Source organism: Astatotilapia calliptera, chromosome 18 (assembly GCF_900246225.1).
Source record: "Astatotilapia calliptera chromosome 18, fAstCal1.2, whole genome shotgun sequence".
NCBI lineage: Eukaryota > Metazoa > Chordata > Actinopteri > Cichliformes > Cichlidae > Astatotilapia > Astatotilapia calliptera.
Window position 1 is genome coordinate 9,190,603 of NC_039319.1, and position 22,407 is coordinate 9,213,009.

At 38.1% G+C, this 22,407-nt stretch overlaps 1 protein-coding gene across 4 annotated transcripts in view; it reads left to right on the plus strand.

Moving 5' to 3' along the window:
• glis1a (GLIS family zinc finger 1a) overlaps positions 1-22,407 on the plus strand; it is a 64,439-nt gene that overhangs the window by 20,248 nt on the left and 21,784 nt on the right. For 2 of the 4 annotated variants that reach the window (XM_026150438.1, XM_026150439.1), the window contains exons 2-3: positions 8,848-9,969; positions 19,753-19,914. In XM_026150438.1, coding sequence (XP_026006223.1) covers positions 9,076-9,969; positions 19,753-19,914 — 1,056 coding nt within the window. In that variant the 5' untranslated portion in view covers positions 8,848-9,075. The remainder of the gene's footprint in view (positions 1-8,847; positions 9,970-19,752; positions 19,915-22,407) is intronic. The other 2 variants (XM_026150440.1, XM_026150441.1) reach the window with 2 other exon arrangements.

The window sequence follows — 22,407 nt, forward strand, 5'->3', positions numbered from 1 at the left end:
TTGTAATACTCATTTATTTTGCAGTTTAGATAAACTTTTGTCACATCTCAGTCATGTCACTTACATAATTATGATCAAATGCCCCGTGAATGTTTTTCTGTGTGACTTTACTTCCTCCACATCATTTTGGAGCATTTTTTGCCCATTCTTTCTAACGACGTTGCTTCATTTTATTGAAGTTTGCAGGCATTTGTTTATGGCTTCACATTTGACTCTAGAATAATTTGGTATACAGAAGAGTTCACGGTGGACTCTGACTGCGACATTCCCGTGTCGCGCAATAAAACAAACCCCAATTATTGCCCCTCCACCACTGTGCACTGTGCAATTTCACTGAGCGGTCTGACTTTGGGGTCAATTTGCTGGGACATCCATTTCTGGGACTACTTTGTCATTGTGTTAACACACCTGAATGCTCCAGATCATCAAACTGCCAAGCTGTTAAACACGTGTTCACACTTGATGATTAGTTAGTTGTTGCTGGATTGTTGTGGCACTCTTAGCACGAAGAGTGCTTTGCTCTTAAAGGGTTTCTCTTTTTTTGATTTTTCTTTTTTTCCCTCTTTACAAACTCTGATCTTTATGTGTGCGCTCCGATTTTTTTTTAGAAAAATCTGATACAGTTTTAGACTTTTGGCATCTTGCTTTTTTTGTCCTCTTTTCTGTGCTGATATTTAGTTACTTCTGAATAAAATCCCATCAGAGTTTAGTGGGATTTTAATGTAGGACACAAGTTCCTGTGAATCTTTATCTTGACACTCCAAACAATTTTTGTTCAAACTCACATTTGAACATTTTTAGTTACGTCAGTGTTTAAGTTCATAGCTCGTGATGGCCAACAGCAAATTGTGTTTAAAAATATTTAAGACTTTTCTCAGCATTGGGTACTTGGTTCTTGGTTTTGGAAAAGGGTAACGTACACCTCTAATCACAACAACGTGTCTCTGTATTCAGCCCGCAGTGTCAGGTCAGCAGCTTCAGCTCAGGCGTCTTCCCTCAGTGAAAATAAATCGTTCTCCTGTTGAAGCTGAATCAGTTTGACAGCTTGTACAGATGGGACATTTTTAGAGTTTAGTGCAGAACAGAAGCAGAAGATTGTGCTCATATTTTTATTCACTTTTACAAAAACTCTGTCCCCCAGCATGCAGGACTGTGATCCAAAGCACATTTATAGGAATTTATTACTGCCCTCTATGTGTCTTCTGATGGGAGTCTTGCTGAGGATGATGATGAACAGTTGTCACTGTTAATATATATGCAAAAGGTGCCAGTTGGTCTCTTAGCGGTAGATATATCAGCACAGCAGGTAGTTGTCTTCTGGGGTAAATCGGCAAATAAACACTGAGGTTCGGTGGAGCTGCAGAACTCAGATTTCAAAGTAAGTACATTTCATGTTTGTGAAATCATGAGCTTACAGTAGTAAATTGAAGCTTGTGTTTGCTGTTGGATCTGGATTCATGCGTTTGAGCATCAAAAAAGCAGCGTCACAATTTCTCTGTTACTGTTTACCATAAACATTTTGTGAGGTATCTGTAAATGTGCTTATTTGAGGACCCAATAAATTCCACTAATGTGCACGAATGTATATTTAGCAGCTTGGCTCTGTTACCCATGACCCAGCATGGAACAGAACAGAGATCACTGACAACAAAACTGGCAATGATTAAGTCAGAGCACAAAAGATAGAGGTGGGTTGCAAAGTGGCTTGCAAGACTGTCTGCAGCTTAATCAGTGAACCCTATAGGAGCTAGGAAACTGGATGAATAAAAGGGTATTGGCTGAACCTTCAGGTGATGTGAGCTGGCAATCGAGGTTAGCTGAACTGCCTGAGCTAACTCTGTGCTTAACTGTAAAACTGAGACTGAATTATGTTAGAGCAGCAGTAATTTCCTTCTGTTGTAATTTGCCATTTAAAGTGGTCCAATATTGTAAAGTAGCAATACATTTTTAATAACATTACATTTAATATGCTTTCTTATACAGAATTCAAAAGATCAGTCAAGAATAAACCTGGAATAAAAATTTATGTCTAGATTTTTTCTGCAATTGGCTATGAGTTGACCGGCAAAAAAAAAGTATTTATTTCAGGAAATGAACTTTTTCACTAGCTCATTAAAAGGGATTCATTAAAGTTTTTGTTTTTTTTTTTTTTTTTTTTTGGGGGGGGGGGGTGTTCATAGATTTTGAACAGTAGTAGAAAGAAACAGATGCGTCAATATATAGAAAGATCTATAGGGGAATAAATGGGAGAATATTTACTTAGTTACTGGTTACTGGTTACTGGTTTGTCTTTCTGGAAAATCTGACTTTAATACATGAAATCTCCGTGTGTTTGTTTGCTTGCGAATTCCTCTTACCCCATCAGGAGTTGAACATCCAACACTGGCCCCTGAAGATTTTTATCTATATTGGATGTTATGATTAATACAATCATGTTGCCTAGCAAGCACCTACAAACAGGCTAAAATCACTGACCATTTGTAGCATTTACTCACTTTTAACACCTCATAAAACCACTAAGGATTTAATTTCAGTTTCAAAACAGTAACATCTCATTTATATCCACAAAGCTTTCATTATGCATGATATATAGTGATGTCATCATGTTTCCGAGCAACCACCTAACATCGAACTAAAATTACTGACCAACTGTAGCACGAGCAAGTAGTACTTATAAAAACATAAGAGCAAAGTAGGGAAGCTTATTTGAATCTTTAGTGCAGTCACTTGTATGAATATAGCAAGGTGTGAATGTGTACTGAATATAAAGCAGGAAGCTGTTAGGAAAAAAGTTTGCCTTTCCAGTTTTCTGTGGACAAATATAGGCTAATGACCTGAAAATGCAGTAAACTAGGATTTATTAGCATACCACAATCCCACAAAATTGTTTTCACAGGATTAAGGTGTTTTGAAATTGGAGGATCTGAGACAAATTATTTAGAGAAGTGTAAACTCTCAGACTGCGGCCAACTTTCTTGGTTACTGGGATACTGGTCTCTCATGTTCATTATAAAAACACAAGTGACAGTTGTGAAACTAGTTATGTAATTAAAAAGCTTTCTTTAATGCATTGCCAGCCACATTTATGAGATTTTATTCTCCTGCAAACATATTGTCTTAACCTGAAATATGCTGCTGCCTTGAGGATTTCTACATGTATTTTCTTTCTAATTCAGGAACTAAGATTTACACTTGTTTTAGTCTTGCATGATTTATGTGAGAAGTCTAATATAACTCAATGGGAGAGTTACAAATCAGAACTTAGGTGTACTTTGAAATGAATGATGCAAATATGTCTTAGAAATGCTACTTTGTTTTGATATTATAGCAACTTCTTTCTGTAAGCCAATATGAAAATCATCACTAATGAATACATGTACACGAAAAATATTGTAAATACTGCACATTCACATATGCACATATTATTCAGAATAGTAGATAATGAATATTTACCTTTTAAACTCTTGTTTTGTTGTTTTTACTATTTGATCATTTAAAAAGGACACAAACACAAAGAGGTTTGTGTTCTCCATGTCTTTCTACTTTATTCACTAAAACAGCGGTCCCAAACCTTTTTTGTGCCACAGACCGGTTTAATGTCAACAATATTTTCGCAGAACGGCCTTTACAGTGTCGCAGATAAATACAATAAAATAAAATGATACGACCAAGACAAAAACTATATTGTTGTGTAAACGCAACAATCAACGCAAATTCACTGTGTAATTGTGTAACTTTATTAGCAGCCTTCTCCTGAAATGCGCCAACAACACCGAGAGTAAAATCTTCCTCTTAATGCTCTCTGGTCGCTATGGTAATGCATAAATATTTCTTTCAAAATAAGACGCGCAACTACAACACGGGAAAAGACCCAGGGAAACAGAGTTAACGATAAAATCCCCGAAAACCATAACCCGAGCCTCAACTCTCACGGCCTGGTATCAAGCGGCTCACGGACCAGTACCTGTCGGTGGTCCGGGGTTGGGGACTGCTGCACCAAAACATATCAAAAGCTTGTCTTAGCTAATCCTCCTGATTGCTGCTGTTGTTTTAGCCTGAAGGCACCAAACCATGTTTTAAATTTATCACTAACATGTTGTGTTAGGAAAAAACTTCCTTGTTGCCTCATTTAATCACTGATTTTGGTCTCCACCAACACCAAATAGGCCATTCTTTATTTGCCATTTAGTCCATCTTGGAATTTATGTTATTTCTGAGATTAACCAAAATTACTCAAGAACTTTCAATTTTATTTTTTTTAACATTTGTATTAGTGAAGTCACCCACAAAGCTTTTAAAACAACAACATTTGGGCCATGATTTATCCTGTAATTTCATACCTTTTGTGCATAGTTAAGGCAATTGCCGTTAAAGAGCTTGGGAAAATGTTGCAAACAAAGTGTTGTTAACATGACATGTGTGTACTGTAAAAACAGATACATTCTTTTCATTTTAAGTTGATGCAGTTTTTCTTTAAAAAAGTTACACTTATGAACATTATGCTTGTAATGTTGCTATAATTGCAATGTGTATATAACTACAGTTTGCAATAATTACAATTTTAATGCAGTAAAAGGACATAAATCTTTGCCACATGAATCTGGAATTTTTGAGAAAAGCTGCTGCAAAGCATTTTTTAGCCACAGTAATCACAAAAGAAATTCCATAGGGAGTGACTAATTCCTCTGCCATGTTCAACAGCTGGTCACTAATGCCGTCTGTCTTGGTCTGGTGCTCAGTAAGTTGTGCACAGAGGTTTTATCAGAGCTCTTTGACTAAAACGGCTTCCTGCTGTGTCTGGAAACATGATTGATGAGAGCATCAAGTTTACATTCATCCAAAACAATGAGCTGAAAGAAACCGAAACACTTTGACACGCTCATCTTTGTTCTTAAACGCTTGCATAACACATATTGATTACTTCAGCTTTAAGGGCTGGGTGGGAGAGGGTAGTCTGACCGTTATGTGCTTGGAGAACCTTTTTCCTCTGTCAAAAGCTCCCAGAGACAAACATATTAAGTCTTACTCATAAGAATCTGACAAAATGCTGAGTTCACATGCACCTGATGAAGTGATAACTCAAACTGTGTGCTGTTTTGACAGCATGTTTTGACAGTGCAAAACAATGAGATCCTGCGTATTTGTGTGTACTAAACTTTACTCTTATGTGTAAATAAAGTTGATCTGTAACAGGCTTTTTGGTGCAAACAATAGCACGTTAGATTCCTAGTCAAACACTTGAGATGTGATTCAAAGTTTGTGGGTTTAAGACCCACCAGTCAGGTTTTTGTTGTTTACAGATGTGGTTTTTACTGGGAAATATCATCTTTTGGTGTGGTATGATATCTTTAATCTGCACACGTTTTTTTTGTTTGTTTATATTTTGTTTTAGTTTTTTTTTTTTTTTTTTTTTTTTTTTTTTTTTTGTTGGTCATCTGCTAATTAGAGGGTCAGAGGCTCGATTTCCTGGCTCCTCCAGTCTGCACGTCGAAGTGTCCTTGGGCAAGATGGTGATAAGAGTGGAAAACAAGAAATAAATATTATTTACTTAGTAATGTGTGCTCAGTCTTAGCACAAGTCAGTGAACTCTAATTGCCACAGCTCTGGATTATTTATGAAGATTTGGGAAACCTAATTCTGTTGTATGTGTTCGCATTTCTCAGTTTAATAAGGATATCTTTCCCACGTTTGAGTTGAACCAAGAGGCACTGAAAAAGTTTGTAATTCAAGACCCAAAGTGCTTATTGTTGAGACAAGTACACATTTGCTTGTCCTGAAATGCCACAGCTGTGTTTAGCTAACCACAGCGAGTGAGTCCTTAAAAGACGCCACATGAGATGAGGCTGCTATTTCATAGAGTTTGCTGGTTCAGTTGAGGCTTTGTGGGTCACTTTTCTTAGTATTGCCGTCTAACTCTTCTTTCTGGATCAAGACCAAAGTGGTTTGCGAACAGACAATGCTAAAAATGTCCTCTGTGTGCTATATTTACAGCTGTATTTATGGCATAGAGGATTTTTACACAAGTCCTGGTTTGACGCTAAAGAGGAGCAGTTAGATTACAAATGTGAACATCAAATCTTCATATTCATAAGCTCTTACAGCTAAAAGAATCTAATTTGGAATTATCCCATTTCAAACATGCCAAACCACATCTGCTATCGTTAATCCCTTGCAACTCATCGACACACAGACACATCGCAGCCTCTCTAATTAAAAGTCAACCACAGTTCCCATGACATGACTATGGTGGGGGAACTCCAGCGATTTACAGGAAGAATCGTAAAACTGTAAACCAGACTATAACAGGAAACTATGGGCATTAACCTACACTTAGCGACTCCTTCGTCAGCTAATATAACTACAGAACTGAACTTACTCATCCTCTTAGCTGTGTTGGCCTGTGGCTCGTAAAATAACCATCAGCATAAAATCCTTTTGAATCTTTCCAATGACTAATTACACGTGGCAGCGATCCTACTGAAAATTAGATCATCGATATCTGGCAGATGGTAGAGAACTGTGGAAATCAAGTCAAGTCCAATAAACAGTCAAGGACTTCTGCACAGTAGAGCTACTGTATATGTGACAGGGGTGGGGGTGCTTGTGTTTGGCCCACCATTTTCCAGCCTCCCTGTATTGCATCAGTAGCAAGCGGTGAGATGCGGTCCATTACTCTTCCTCTGTTAACAAGCATCTGGACCAGGTTCCAGGCAATCGGCTGCCACACAGCAACTGGCTGTTTGCTGCAAGGGTGGCCTAAATGCCTGGAGTAATGAATCAGCTCTGAGTGTCGCAGCAGCAAACACACACTCGTTGCAGAATTACACTCTAAGATATTTGACTGAAGTCTGCTGACAAGGAGCGCTGGACTGTGTTTGTTTTGGTTTTTACTCCATCCAAAACCTTTCCTTCTGGTCACTGTGGTCTATTTGTTGTTAATGATTGGACACAAAATGGAAATGAGGGAATAACATTGAGAGAATGAGACAGTCTGGGTTTCATGCTTCATACTGTTGAACAGCGTGGCAAGTTGTCACACCAGCTGAGTTACAATCAATCCTGACTCAGTTCAGCCGACATGGTAAAATGTGCTAAGTGCTGTCTTTAAAAGGGCAAGTCCATCATTTTTACAAATCAAAATCTGTTTATAGATTGTGTTTAAGGCCTTTTAGGGAGTTGGGGTAAATCTACTTGAGTCAACTTCTGTTTGATCTCCAAACAGCGCAGCGTTAGTTCAGGCAGGTCTCAAAGTCGAGCTCGGCTGCACTCCGGGCTCAGTAGCTCATCTCATTACCAGCCCACATTAGCTGATGGCTCAGCTGATACCCTTCTACATAACCAATTGGTAAATCTTTTCAAGGGCACACTGTTTATTGTGCTTTAGTCTGTCCCATACTAGGTGCAGATCTGCCTCTTTTTAGACAGCCTCCACCCCAGTTCCTCCTTTTCATGGTGTATCTGACTTGATCAAAGTAAATCTGCTCTTATTGATGCCTGTTGGGTCTTGTCACTGCTCTCACCACCTTTTCCTTTCCACCCATGTTTGCATAAAGATTGAGAGGTCCTAGGCTAGAGCCGTGCTGCTCAATATAAATTACTATAAGTAAAAAAACTTCTTGTGTTGATTAGTGTTTCAGACTGAAACAAGCTCACAAGTCCTCTTTAGCAGCATGAGTGGTACATCATCCTTTATCAACACAACACATGAATGTTTAATGAATTGTCAGTTCAAGGTGATACAAGTATTGAATTTTTATAAGAAACATTCATTAGACAATATGAGCGTTCCAGTCCTCTTTTTTTTTTTTTTTAAACAGTCTTCTGCATGTTGTGTAGTGGTCAGAAATGAAACAGGTTTTTCTTTTAAAATGAAAGTAAAAAAACAAATCATTAAACCCAACAGCCAGGACACTAAACACCATAAAATCCAAGGACCTCCAGAGTGTTACAGACAGTTTTGGTGAAAATAATCCCCAGTTTGATCAAGATTTTCTTAGTTTTGTGAGTCCTTAAGTTTAGAGTAATGCTTCTCATGAGAGAAGCATCTTTGGAAATTTGTTTGCGAAGGAAACTCTGCTGAGGCAATGGCCGAGTGATGAACCAGTGGTTGATGGGTGAATTCCATGGTAGATGCGGTGAGGCTTGAGTGTAAGAGATGGAATATCTCTTTTCAAATGCACAGATCATCACACGTGTCTCGTTCCAGCGCAGTGACTTTTTGCAGCTTTTCCATTTCATGCTGCATCGTACGCTAATCTTTTTAAATTTCAGGCTATTATATTTTATTTTTTGCTCTACAACATTTATCTGTCTGGTTCACAGCCCTTTTGACTATAGATTTCTGTATAGTAGGCCCTTTTTATGTCAGCGCTGCCCTTGAGCAGTAAATCCCCACCCACCTGTTGTTTTAGCGCTCTGTCTGCAAAAGACAGCCAGTCAGAAGACAGAAAAGTTAAGGGCAGATAGGCTAGAACAACTTGTTTCAGACACTAGATGAACAAAGGGGCTGCACCAAGGCCCAGGATAAGATAAATAAGGATTATTATTGAAATGTGGCCTATGCAAAGCTGTTCTGCTAGATTCCAATATTAAAATTATGGAGCTGCAAAGAGCATCATACTGTAGGTCAGCTTTAACTCTAGCTTCAGCAGTAGCTTTTGCAGCTAACTGACCTTGTTTATTTTCAAGACTTGTGTCGTAGTTAGGCAAGAAAACTAGGGTACATATACTTGAATGCAATTCTTCAGGTTTTAAACTGTTTTTTCGATCATAAAAGATTCAAGCACTTTTTTAAATTTATGTATTTTTTATGATGACTCATTTGGGTTTGGTTTTTGTCTCCCACAGTGCTGGAGTGATGACTGACCACGCAACACTTTGGAACAAATGACTGAAGTCTACACATTCAGAAGGTGCCAGAAGTTGCACATGAATCTAATTTGATTACCTTTGAATGCGAAAAGATGCTGCAGAGGGTTTTATCTACAATGGGGTCTTAAAATTGCTCCAAGATAATCGACTTCAACGATTTTACTGACAGGATCTCTTGGTAGGAGTCTGTGAGTGGGGGCTGGCATGTGGCCCCCTGATCTCGGGCCTCCAGATGTGACTCTTCCTGGATTTGGGAGTGTGTTTGAGGATGCTGAGGATCTTCAGGCGCCGCTGTCTTCTGGTGGCTTCTGCCAGCCATCGATCCAATCGGGAGGCCTGTGCTGTCTTCCCAGGACCTCACTGTCGCTCTCCTCGCTTGGGCGTGACCTCACCTCCCTGCTCAACTGTAAGACAGCCGGATCCCACGTAGAAAAGACTGTGGAGGACTTTGCAACCACAGCTCACACAGACACCCAAAACAGCACTCAGAGGTTTAGCTGCTACCCTCAGCCTTCCTTCCCAATTTCCTACATGCTCACCAGCTGTGCCACATCTTCATCTTTCGCCTCGCCACCTTCCTCACTGTCTTCTGCCTCCTCATCTCTACTTTTTGCATCTTGCTTGCCTCTTTCTGATGCCAACAATAAATTGTCTCAACAACAACAAAAGCCACAGGAGGAATATTGCTCCGTAAAACAAGAACCTGCAGATGATTTCTTGCCATGTAAGAGGGAACAGTTTCAAATTAGCAACCAGCAGGGGGAGCTGTACCATTTAAATCAGGCTTTTCAAGGATACAGCAATCAGGACAGCACACAGTCCTCTCTTCAGTCCCCCATGATTAACGTACCTGTGGGACAGGACCCCACGCTTGACCAGCAGGAGCAACCGTGTCATTGGATCGACTGCAGTGCCACTTATAGCACCCAGGAGGAGCTAGTGAGGCACATCGAGAAAGTGCACATCGACCAGAGAAAGGGGGAGGAGTTTGCATGTTTCTGGACTGGCTGCGTGCGACGCAACAAACCGTTCAATGCTCGCTACAAGCTGCTTATCCACATGAGGGTCCATTCTGGAGAAAAACCCAACAAGTGCATGGTGAGTTTGCTTTAGTCAACAGTTAAATGACAGAATAAATGGATAACCGAGTCAGAACGGACCGTTTAAAATAAATAAATAAATAAATAAATAAATAAATAAATCTGAAGTTACTGAGAGAAGACACAAACTACTTCTCAAACTGCAAAACAGAAATCTCTTGGAAGAGTTTTCCCCGTTAAGGAATTTATACAACAGTAGTTTATTAGAGCAATGCGGCAACTATTTAATTTAGCAATAACAGTAATATTCTTAGTAGTACCTTGTCAAATGGAAGGGGTTTTAAGCATCAAAACATAAAACCAGCACTTTGTGTCCATTAATTCTTTGAAAGGGACCTGTTATACTTATTTCTAACTTCATGTTTTCTAGTAGACCCACTTGACATGATTCCCAGGTCAAAATAACCATTCTTTGTCATCCTTTATCTGAAACAAGTCTTTTAGTTCTCTTCCCCTTCCCTTCCTTTAAGCTAACTTTCTTCTGATTTGATGCCCCAAATAAAAAGATATTTTGAACAGCAATTGGGTGGGGCTTGTGTGTCTGAGACAGCCATATAAGGGATATCTGCTCTAGCTCATACAGAATCAGGTGCAGATGGAAACTAAAGCCAAGCGTTTGTAGCCATCTGCAATTAATGAGGATTGTACCTACACTAATGTCATTATGTGAAACTTAATGAGCATCCGCTATTATAACATAGACATATATATATTACCTAAGGAAATGAAGAAAAGCATAATGGGTCCCCCTAAATGTGTGGCTGTGATAAAGTACTGGCATGCACAGCCATCGTACCAGAAGGCTGTTTTCTCCTGATTCCCCTGGTATATAACGAGAATGTTGGGACCTGTTGATCAAGGAAGGGAACATGATGCAGGACACAAGAGGATCACAACTGTGAACAAACCCAAATGATAGCTGCTTTATTCTCACCTAAGAACTAATGGATGTACAGGCAGCGTATTTTTCGGGCTATAAGGCGCACTTAAAATCCTTTAATTTTCTCAAAAATTGACAGTGAGCCTTATGCACTTTATGTATGAATTCTGTTTGCTTACTGACCTTGAACCAACTTTATGTGGTACACAATAAACACTGCGACATCACTGAGAGTTAGAAACGGTCTAAATTCTTTTATCTTTAATAAAATGATCAGTGTTGCTGCTTTACCAGGTGTAACAATTAAGTTTAACATCCGGGCATCCATGAAAACAGAATTTATGAAATTTAACAGAGTTAGAAGTTAGCAGGAAGTTAGCTTGCTAGTTTCTACCTAAGGATGATATACCATGTTCTGTATGGGATTTCTAAATAAATTAAAACATACAGCTCTGCTATCACTTCTAACATAAATAAAGAAGAAGAAAACTAAACAGCAGTGACTTTTGTAGGGTTACTGAAGTTGGACTAGCATGGTATATAATGATGTGCTACGTGATCGCTAGTGACACTGCTATGTTAGCATAACATAAACACAGTGAAGCTGGAGGATGAACGCTAACTTTTTTCCACTCAAAAGTTAACGTGAGGGTTCCTGATGGTTAGGGACAAATGCAATCGCATGGCAGGGTGCTGTAAAATATAAGGTTAGTCATTAATATACTGTGACAACATGGGAATAGAGTAGCTGCGAGAGAATTCAACATTAATGAATCAATGGAACGAGTTGAGTAAAGTTTGACTTATCTGACTTTTTTTTTTTTTTTTTTTTTTGCTTAATGCGCCTTATAATCCAGTGCGCCGTATGTATGAAAAAAGACTCGTTCATCGACCGTGCGCCTTATGGTCCGAAAAATACAGTACTAGAAAACCGAGAGGTTAAAGGCTGTTTTGTGTCCGATCCAGTCTGCACGTGCATCCCTGTTGGTTAATGTCTAGTTAGGCTGGCTGCTACAGTGTATGTGTTTTTTTGTGAGAATGAACGTTTTTTGTTTGTTTGTTTATTCCCTTCACTTGGAGAGATTTATCCAGCACATGCCAAATCTTAGAACAGTCAGTCAAAACATACAGTATCTCATCCTTTCCAGCATCGCATGGGCCAGGGCCACTTGGAGCTTTAACTGGGTTTGAAAGGCATTAATGAGCTCACAGTCTTCTACTGATTTCTGCCAGACTGATGAACCATCTGTTAGACAGGGAAATGATTTAAACCTTTTCCTCTCGTCACAACAGGTTTCCCTGACTCATGAATGCCAGAGGAGGAATGAATGAATGTATGAATGGAGGATGTGTCTAAGCATACGAAAACCGCTGATCACCCTGAGCCTTTTCTGACAGATGCATTTAATTTATTGCCTAGCATAGACATTATGCATTGTCCTTAGATCAGCAGCTAAATGATTGTCTCTTATGGAAAGTATGTTCCTAAAGACAAAAAGATGGTTTTTCATATTTGTGGCCATTGTGTGCAGTTTTTGAATACTACAAGTCCCCAGGATTATTACCTATGCAGTTTCAGAAATGCAGCACAAGAATAGAAGAAAACCACAGTAAAATGTGTATGCATCTATTGTTATATATATATATATTTTCCTGTCACATTATGTGTAACTTAATCAGATTTTCCCTTTTTCATTTATAGAATTAAAAGGTTGATTACCTGATTATTTCACAGTGGAAAGTGACTTGGTGTCCCTCTGTGGGGGTCTTGAGACAGGGAGGTTCTGGAGGGGGGGGGGGGGGGGGGGCTGCCTTGACTGCCTTGACTGCTTGCCCCACAGCCCAGACCCAGATAAGCAGCAGGAAGTGGATGGATGCAGAATCTTTCCTTTGTTTTGTTCATTGCACAAACAAAAAACACCCAATGGGTTTGCTTCTATAGCTCGCTAGTTTCAGCAGATAAAACTTTAAATGTCAATAAATAATTAACCCTTTAGAGCCGATCGGAGCGGGAACGCTCTGTTATGCGTAACTATTTTTAAATCCCGGTAGCACTGCAACCACGTAAGCTAGCGCAAAAATTTTTTTTGCATATGAAACCGGAGGAGTTGTACTTACATATTGTGCCATCAGCTTGTCCTAGGTCACGGTTTCCTTCCACATAAAGCTTTGCAAAAACTGCATAAAAAGCGCTTGCAGGAACAAAAACATAATATTCCAGAAACACGCTTTGCCGATCTGATCAGCTGTTCAAAACACTTCCTACGTTGGAATAGACGTCAGCGCGAACTTTTGCATTTCCGCCATTACCTGGCCGAAACCGGAAGTGACGTCATTTTCGCGGAAATGTAGTCTTTTTTGCGATCAGGGCCTCAGGGCCTATACTGCTCTTTTTAAAAGTTATCTTTGACTTTATGACTTTCTGTGTCGTTTCTGGGATGCTTAGGACTCATATTGCACTGCTGGAAATAGTTTATTTTGATGCATATGCTGCTTTTTTGCAAATTTGCAGTATAATATTTATTTTCGTTTTTCCAGCAGTGTATAAAAATTGGTGTATTTCAAAAATTAAACTATGAAGACACTCAAAATAAATTTCCTGTGGTGGGAAACTATTTTGTGCAACTTTTTTGTATTTACAGTTTTGAGGGATAAGACTCTTAAATTTCTCTAACTACAAATATATGTTAAAAAATCAAAAACGATTTTCAATTTTTTTTGTAGTTTATTGCACTTTTTTGCAATTTATGTAATTACTATGCACTTAATGAATACATATTATTAAAATCTGGGCTATAATGGTTGTATTGATGTATAGCAACTTGAAATGCTCCCAAAAATGGCTCCACAGCATGTAAAGATATAATATAAGCTCTGGCGAACTTGGTTCTATGGTAGGTCTTAAAGGGTTAAAAAAAGAGGCTCATATATTTGAGCCATAAATTTAACCCAGGCCACTAAGATAAAGACAGATCTACAACCACGCTGGTGTGAAAACACGGTCCTTTCTACATTTACCATCACAACAGTGGCCTTTGAGCCCCAGCGATGCGTCATCCTGCATCACTTCTGTCATGAGTCACTTCATGAAGCTCAATAATTCATGACCTGAATACATCTGCCCCATTATGACCTGCTGTTTGGTGCCAAGTCCCCATCCCTGAGCAGCTCTCTCCGTTATTCCCTGCTGTCATCAGCCTAAGGATTAGTAATTCATTCAGAAGTTCTCACTCTGGGATACGCTTCCTTCATAAGTGAATTAGTTCATTATAGTGATCCAGCCTGCTGCCAACTAATAAATATTAAATCAACATAAACACAAAAAATTAGTCATTAGTCAAACTTGAACTACGTGAATAACGTCATTTCATTTTCATAAAGTTCTTATGCCAGAAGATGTGAATTAAGTCATTCCCGGTGCTGCAGTGGAAAATGAATATATCTCACATGAATGCAGTCAGTGTTTGTTAATGAATTCAGCTTTATTTACCAGCTCGTAATGTCAAGCCCCAGATTGGACAGGTGTTCCTCAGGCTGTAAACACGAGTTCTCAAAGCACCTCTAAACCCACTGTGTGAGAGTCATCATGTGTAATTTATGATGCTTCAATAAAATACACATGTATGTACATTTATGATCTGTCTGTCATATAACCATGAAAAGACCAAAACCAGTGACCCTCGAATGACGAGCATTGTCTGAAAAATTAATATTATCAGCTGTAAAGGCAGAATAAAATGTCTTCCCATCAAAATATTTTTAGCAGGAATTATAAGACTCAAGAGAGTACCAAATATGTAATTATAAATAATAAGTATTAGTCAATGGTTCTTTTACTCGTCATTATATCACATCTGTAGTATAAACTGCAGGGCTTGTTTTTTTTTTCTTTTATGAAACTTTACCCATTAGCTAGTTTTGTTTGTTTGTTTGTTTGTTTGTTTTTAGGTATTAGATATCTATCAGCTAATCATGGCAACCCAAGACATGGATGAAGACATTCTCGAGACAACCTGCTGAAGTTTAAACTGGGCATCAAACGGTGGCATGATTATTAGTACCAGATGGTCGGGTCTGAGTATTTCCAATACTTCTAATTTACGCTGATTTTCCTGCACAACCACCTGTAAGGTTTACAGAGAATGGTTTATAAATGAAATAATCCCATCGGTAGCAGTTCTCTGGGCGTAAATGCCTTGTTGGTCTAATAGAAGACGGCAGGAACTTCAATAACAACTCTTTACAATCAGTGAAGCAGAAGAACATCATCTGCCAATCCTGTTACCTAATAACAGGAACCTGAATATACAAGTTGCATGGCCTCAGCAAAATTGGACCGTAGAATATCAGAGAAAACATCACCTGGTGTGACGAGTATTGATTTCTGATGTTAAATTTGGGTTGTAGGGTTAGGATTTGGTGTAAACAGCACCTAGTTTAATCTGCACCACCAAGAATTACAGTAAGATGCCTGTGAAGGCAAAAGAGGGTCCAACCCAGTACTGACAAGGTGTACCTGATATAGTGTGGAGTGATCGTCTTTTTCATTCCTGATTAGAGATGGACCGATCCGATATTACGTATCGGTATCGGTCCGATACTGGCCTAAATTACTGGATCGGATATCGGAGAAAAAAAAAAAAGTAATCCGATCCATTAAATATCACGAAAGCACCTCACAAAACTTGCAACACGCCGTAACTCACCTCAGAACGTTAGCACGTCGGAGCAGTATGCATCACGTGATAGAGCGGCTGTGGCATGCGGGACCTGTCGGTGGTCTGGATAGCATTTGGAGCTTCGCTAGCAACCCGGCATTTCATCTCCGACAAAGTTATCCCCGAGAGAAGTAAAGCAAGTGTGTAAGTCCATCTCTGAATGTTTGTAAAGCATTCCTGCGTTAAGCTTAACAGGCGACTGCCTCTTCTTGCTGCTACTTCAATCATGAAACTGCTTAATGATCAGCTGATCGGCTTTTCTGTCGCGAGTCCGTCTCTCTAGTTTGCTTTTGGCCCACTTTGCACCAGAAAGAGGAAACCAGCGGCTGAACAACAGCAGCACGTTTAAGCTTGATAAGCTGTTGTTAGAATTTATTTAATATTACTTTCTACTCGAGGATCTTTTTGTACGCAGCTGACGGCTGGTAACTGTGCAGGGGCGGATCTAGCAAAGTTTAGCCAGGGGGGCCGATAGGGCATGAACAGGGAAAAGGGGGCACAAAGACATACTTTTCTTTCTTATTCTCATTTAAAATGTCAAGCTTTTAATAAATAATTATCTGACACCCAAAGTTTTAATTTGATGTAAAATGAATAGAAGTCCATTACTGTATATAGTGACTATTAAGTCTAATATAAATATATACCCTAGTAAGCTATAGTACTTTTTCCTTTGGGAAGGTACCATCTGTGCAGTCTGCAATTTTGTTGAAGAAAGATGTTGAATCTATTTAATATTTCTTGAAAAATAATTGATTTCTGTGCATTTTTTTTCACACTGCATCAAATTAAGGTTGATTACGTCGATTAAGCATCATGAGGTGGAGCATGAGGGGTGGTTCCCTATTTTTTTATTTTTTTATTTTTGTTGTTGCTGGGAGTTGGAACCCTATTAGTTAGGTTGCTTAATATTTACGCTAAGTACTCTTTAAAATACCAGAATAGGGAGGATGGTGTAGGTTTAAGTTTATTAGATTGATCAGTATTGCTGAACTATGAAATATTTTTTTTGTATACAGGTATAACAGAATAGCTTTAGTGTAGTTGTTGTTTTAAACTTTAGTATGAACTTATACAAAATGCAGCAAGATATTTAAAAAAACAGTTTTGTTGATTAAAAAACACTATATCGGATTCATATCGGTATCGGCAGATATCCAAATTTATGATATCGGTATCGGTATCGGACATAAAAAAGTGGTATCGTGCCATCTCTATTCCTGATAACGTAGTTTTAAATTATAAGTGTGTGTGTCTGTATGTGCGAACATTGGCAGGGTTGTGTGTATTAGTAAAATAAGAAGAAAAATTGTTTTGAAAAAGTAGGTGCTTTTTCAAAGGGGAATAAAAATTAATAATGGCAAAGATATTAAGTCTTGAAAAATGTAGAGTAAATTACATTTGCATTAAATATCAGAACATAAACTATAGATCTTAAATATTGTCCTCCTGTGGCAATGGATTAAACTACAAAAAAGCTTCTTTTTTTTCTCAGATAACTCAGACTAATGTTGTGAGGTTTGACTTCACAGCTGCACATTGTTGAAATGTTACAGCTTCACTTTCTCAGGGCTTCATCTGTGTTCTTGTGTGACTCAGTGTTTGAATGCTTCAATTGCCCGTCTGTATTTTTGTGGCGAGGTGTTTTCAAAGCTTGGATTAATTAATCAAGATGATGTAGTGTGTTTTTTATGTACAGGCTTATTAAACCTAATGAGGTGAGTGACATTTATAGACTCATTAGTGATGGCTAATAAATGTGTGGAATAAATTCTGGATATTAAAAAAAAAATGTAAAAGAATTACTTTATTCAAGCCTTCAGTGCTAAACTAGAACTGAGTCTAGAGACCAATTTTCTGAAGATTTTATCAAAAGTTTTAAGAAATAAATATAATATTTGTATAGAATCTATAAAATATCTATAGATTATAAGGGGATTATTTTCTTTTAAATGCAAATTTAAGTGTCACACACATGATGATCGGTCTTGATTTTTTTTCTTTGTCATTTTGAAGAGAGAACAGTTAAATCTATAGAGTAAATTGTGTCATGGGAATAAAAAATTATTTTATTTTGATTCAAAACCTTTTTCTAAATATAAAAAATACTGACAAATGAAAATGGTCTAAATCAGGGGTCCCCAATCCCAGTCCACAAGGGCCGGTGTCCCTGCAGGTTTTAGATCTCACGCTGGGTCAACACACCTGAATCACATGATTAGTTCATTACCAGGCCTCTGGAAAACTTCAAGACATGTTAAGAAGGTAATCTATCCATTTAAATCAGCTGTGATTGATCAAGGACACATCTGAAGCCTGCAGGGACACCGGCCCTCGTGGACTGGGATTGGGGACCCCTGGTCTATATGTAAATCTTCTGCGTGTGTCTATGCCAGCGGTGTCCAACTCCAGGCCTCGAGGTCTGGTGTCCTGCAGGTTTTAAATGTGACCTTGATCCAACACAGCAGATTTAAATGGCTAAATTACCTCCTCAACATGTCTTGAAGTTCTCCAGAGGGCTGGTAATGAACTAACCATTTGATTCAAGTGTGTTGATCCAGGGTGATATCTAAAACCTGCAGGACACCGGTCCTTGAGGCCTGGACTTGGACACCCCTGGTCTATGCTGTCTCTTACTTCCTTTTTAAATATTTCCATATATTTGGCGTTCTGACATAAAGATACAATATGAAACACTGATCAGTAGAAATTGGAATTTCTGTAAAGATATAAACCATAGGCAGTATGTCGGGCAGTATGTAAGCATGCTGAGGCTCATTGAAACAGTACCTACCGCAGTCGGTGCGTGTGTGTTTGTGTGGTTTTGGCTACGTTTTTTTTCTCTGAGTGGAGAACAGCCACTACCTGAAGTTTATGATATAAATACTGGTACATTGCCTCTGGTTTAGTTTTTTCTGTAAGGACATTAAGTTCTATGTCAAACGTAGTTACAACTTAAGCATTTTAAAGGAACATAAGGGGATTTAATGATTTCTTAGTTTATGTTGTAGTTTTGTTATTTTGTTTTGAGTCCCTAAAGAGATGTCAGAATGATTTTTTTTTTTTTTAATTCTCATGTAGTTGTTAGTCTACCGTCACAGATTTGAATCGGTAGATCTTAAAATCTTTCAAGAACTAGACACTGATTTCTTGTGTAAATGCAATAAACTGATGGCAAACTGCACTTAAAAGCCCCCAAACTTTTCAAATAAAGTGACAGAAATCGTCCAGTTATGAACATTCTTTTTCCCAAATTTTTAAATAAACTGTTACGTTCTCAAAGTGCTGAAGCTTTATTTTGGCTCACTGCATGCACTTTCACAAAAAAGTTGGTCACACCGGGGTTTTTGAAACCCATTACTTTTATATGAAGCACATTATACCCGTGTTCATGGCCAGTGTGAACAGGAGAAACGAGTATCGGGTCAGCGGAGTGAGTCGGGACTGCTTGTCACTGGATTAAAGCGGTGGCGGTAGCTTTTAGGCGATATGACATTCAACTCTCTAAGGTGACAGTATCTAGGATTTGAATTTCAAGCCCTCTTTTTAGATTGTTACACAACTATTATCAGCAGTGTGCACAACACTATCAAGTTATTTCATCTACTGCTTTTTCAGTGCATCTGAGTACAGTTAAAATATATAAATGGAAAAAAAAATCCTTTAACTCCTCTTTAATCTTTAATTATGAAAGAAGCAGACTAATGACAATATATTAGTAAACACTGATACTGCTGAACCAATTTTAAATATTTTTACTCCATTACCTGTTACCTGCTGGATCTTCTTAGTCATGGTTTCACTAAGCAACTTGTTGAGTGAATGTAGACTTGCTTACTAGTCTTTATAAAAAGCAACAGGTTCTGTTTAAATATCACACGGTCTCCTTCTAATACAGGCGCCTCAGGAGTGGAATGGGTTAATGCGTTGTCCTGTTACGAACATTCTTTTTAATATTTGGAAAACATAGGATGGCACATATTCACCGTGTATGGTTCCCCACTAACTGATGGTATTAAATGCAATTGATTTGCAAAAATGTCTAAACACATGGTTTCATTTTGTCATTGTTGAGTGTACGCTGATGGGCAAAGTGCCACTTTTACTAATTTTTTAAGATAATCTAGGCACATTTTCTTAAATAATTTTTCTATATAAAATCTTCTGCTTTTCTATTTGTTAGTTTGAGGGCTGCTCCAAGGCGTTCTCCCGTCTGGAGAACCTGAAGATCCACCTGAGGAGCCACACGGGGGAGAAACCTTACATTTGCCAGCACCCCGGCTGCCTCAAGGCTTTCAGCAACTCCAGTGATCGTGCTAAACACCAGCGCACACATCTGGACACGGTCAGTGGGCTCCTTCCATTTAGGATGTGCTCTATTATAGTGCACGTTCTCCTAATTTGAGCTTTCTGTCAGTTTGTAGTATTAGAGTGGACTCAATAGCTGGTTGCTTTTTGCTTCTCCAAGCAAACGTCACCATAACAGTAGGTCACAAAGAGGTCAAGGTCATGTAAACACGCCATATGCAAGTACAGAAAGAATCTGAAGATAACATGAAGAATTATTCTGGCTTGGGTCAGAGACAGTGAACTCATCATACATGCATGTAACCTCTTTCAGCCTGGTTGAACTGCTGTATGTTGGAAATAGCGCCATTTTTGAAATGGAGACAAAAAAACGAGCTTTTCTTGACATGTTTGTATGCTATATTAACTCTTGTAATTAAAGACACTCACTGGCATTAATGCCCATTCTGTTGCTGTATTTTGCCTTTGCCCTAATTGCATATTGTGTAAATGCACTAAGGCTGATAATTCAAACAATGTAGGATCCCAATACCACAGCAACAACTTTATTACTCTTTAATGAGAGCACACACAGAAAAACTGTAGATTTCTACACTTTTTTTTTTGTCAACATAGTATTTCTAAACTAATGCAGTTTAATAAGTTTAACACAGCTTGGGAAATGGTCACAATCTCTAGAAGTACAATAGAAATATCCTTTATTGTCCCTCATTGGGGAAATTCAGGTAAACAAGCTTCTTGCTAATGTGGCGTAGGAAAATGAATTCAGCTCTAATCAGCTCTAATCTAGTGCACTGTGTTTCTGGACATGATTTTTATTTTGTAGTGAGTCGTAGTGGAGGTAGTCATTACAGCCGGAGATGCAAGTTTGAGTCATACATGTTTCCTTTTTTAGTATTTTTAACTATGTTGTTAGTTAAAAATAAATTACCTGATTGGGTTTAGATATTTAAAACCTCTGGGTTAAGTTTATAAAAAAAATAATACAAAATCATGGTTTGGGCTACAATGTTGCCACTTATGTTAGAGCTCTGTTACTTGGGTTGGCACGGCGACATGTACCTGATTTGTCTGGACAACATAAGTGACATAAACTTTCTTTAGAGGTACATTTGTTTCAAAGTAATCCTGAAAAACAGACTGTGTTTTTGTGACTTTTGTGATGACAGTACCCCCACCAAACTTCAGCGGTTGTTTTAAATACAAAGGTACGGTGTACAGGTTAGGGTTAAGGAGAAAAAGGTTCCACCTAATCGCCGACCACAATATTATAATTCTGTTTGCCACATGAGAACTTTAGGCAAGGCAAGTTTATTTATATAGCACAATTTGGTCTTTTTTAGACATGTGCTGAAAAATGAATAAACATTAAATTGACTTTTTAAACTTTCATACCAACACAGGTGTGCTTAAAACGCGTTAATTATTTTACAGTACTGCATTTATTCAGGATTTTATATGTGCTTTGTTGTAGATGTAGTGCTATGTTAACAGAGGCAGCAGACAGTTGAAAACAGTGGCTGAGACCTCAGAGGGTTAAAGTGCAGCAGACTGCCTCTCCCTCAGCTTTCTATGGGACCTTCTGGGAATGACTCGGGAAGATAAACTGCTAGTGCGTGTGAGCCAATTTTAACTTGCTGTGCAGAGTCTGCTTGTGTCAGATCAGTTTATACAAAACAGGGAAAAAATAGAATCCATTCAACCGTGAAGACAACGTGAATTTCCAGGAATTTTCATACACACCATCTACAGTAACGACATTAAATTCATCAGGGGACTCAAACTAGTGGGAGTGAGTGTCCCCCGTGCTCTTGATGATCATAAATTAAGGTTACAACTGCAAAATAAGTTATGAAATCCACAGCTGATGGAGCCTGAGAAAGAACAGAAACAGGCCTTTTCTCGTAATCCACTCTTGTGTACCAGGTGTCAAGTGTCGTGCCAGCATTGTCACTCTTTCCATGAAGGTGTTCTCATGCCCAGGGGATGTATTTAAATGCTGCATTAGTATGGTATTTATCTACTTTAATATATATATTTTTTTTAATATTACATAATAACTTTGCTTGACTATATTTTAGGGAAAAAACATTAGTTATTAAACCATTACACTTATTTTTATCGGCTGAAATGATTAGTTACATTTTTTTGGACCAAAGTGTTTGTTGGCAAAACATGGAAAATGTTATGAAGTGATTTTATAATAATGATGTAAAAATCAGCTGGATCAAGACTTTCACAAGATATTTCTGATAAAACTTCCGTCCCTTGGGTAAAATGTTATTGGAGGACATTTACTTGTATTATTAGATTGTTGAAGAACTGTTTTTTAAATAAATAGGATTTAATAATATGATGAGGTCTTTTCAGAAAGCGCTTTATTTTTTTTTAATCTCATTTAAAATATTGTAGAAAAAAGTACTGAATTCTAAAAAATTTAAAATAAGTTTTAGAATAACTTTAAATATAAAGTAAGAGTGCTTTGCTACAGTTTGGATGAATCTTGTAGATGAACCTGTCATAACTTTTA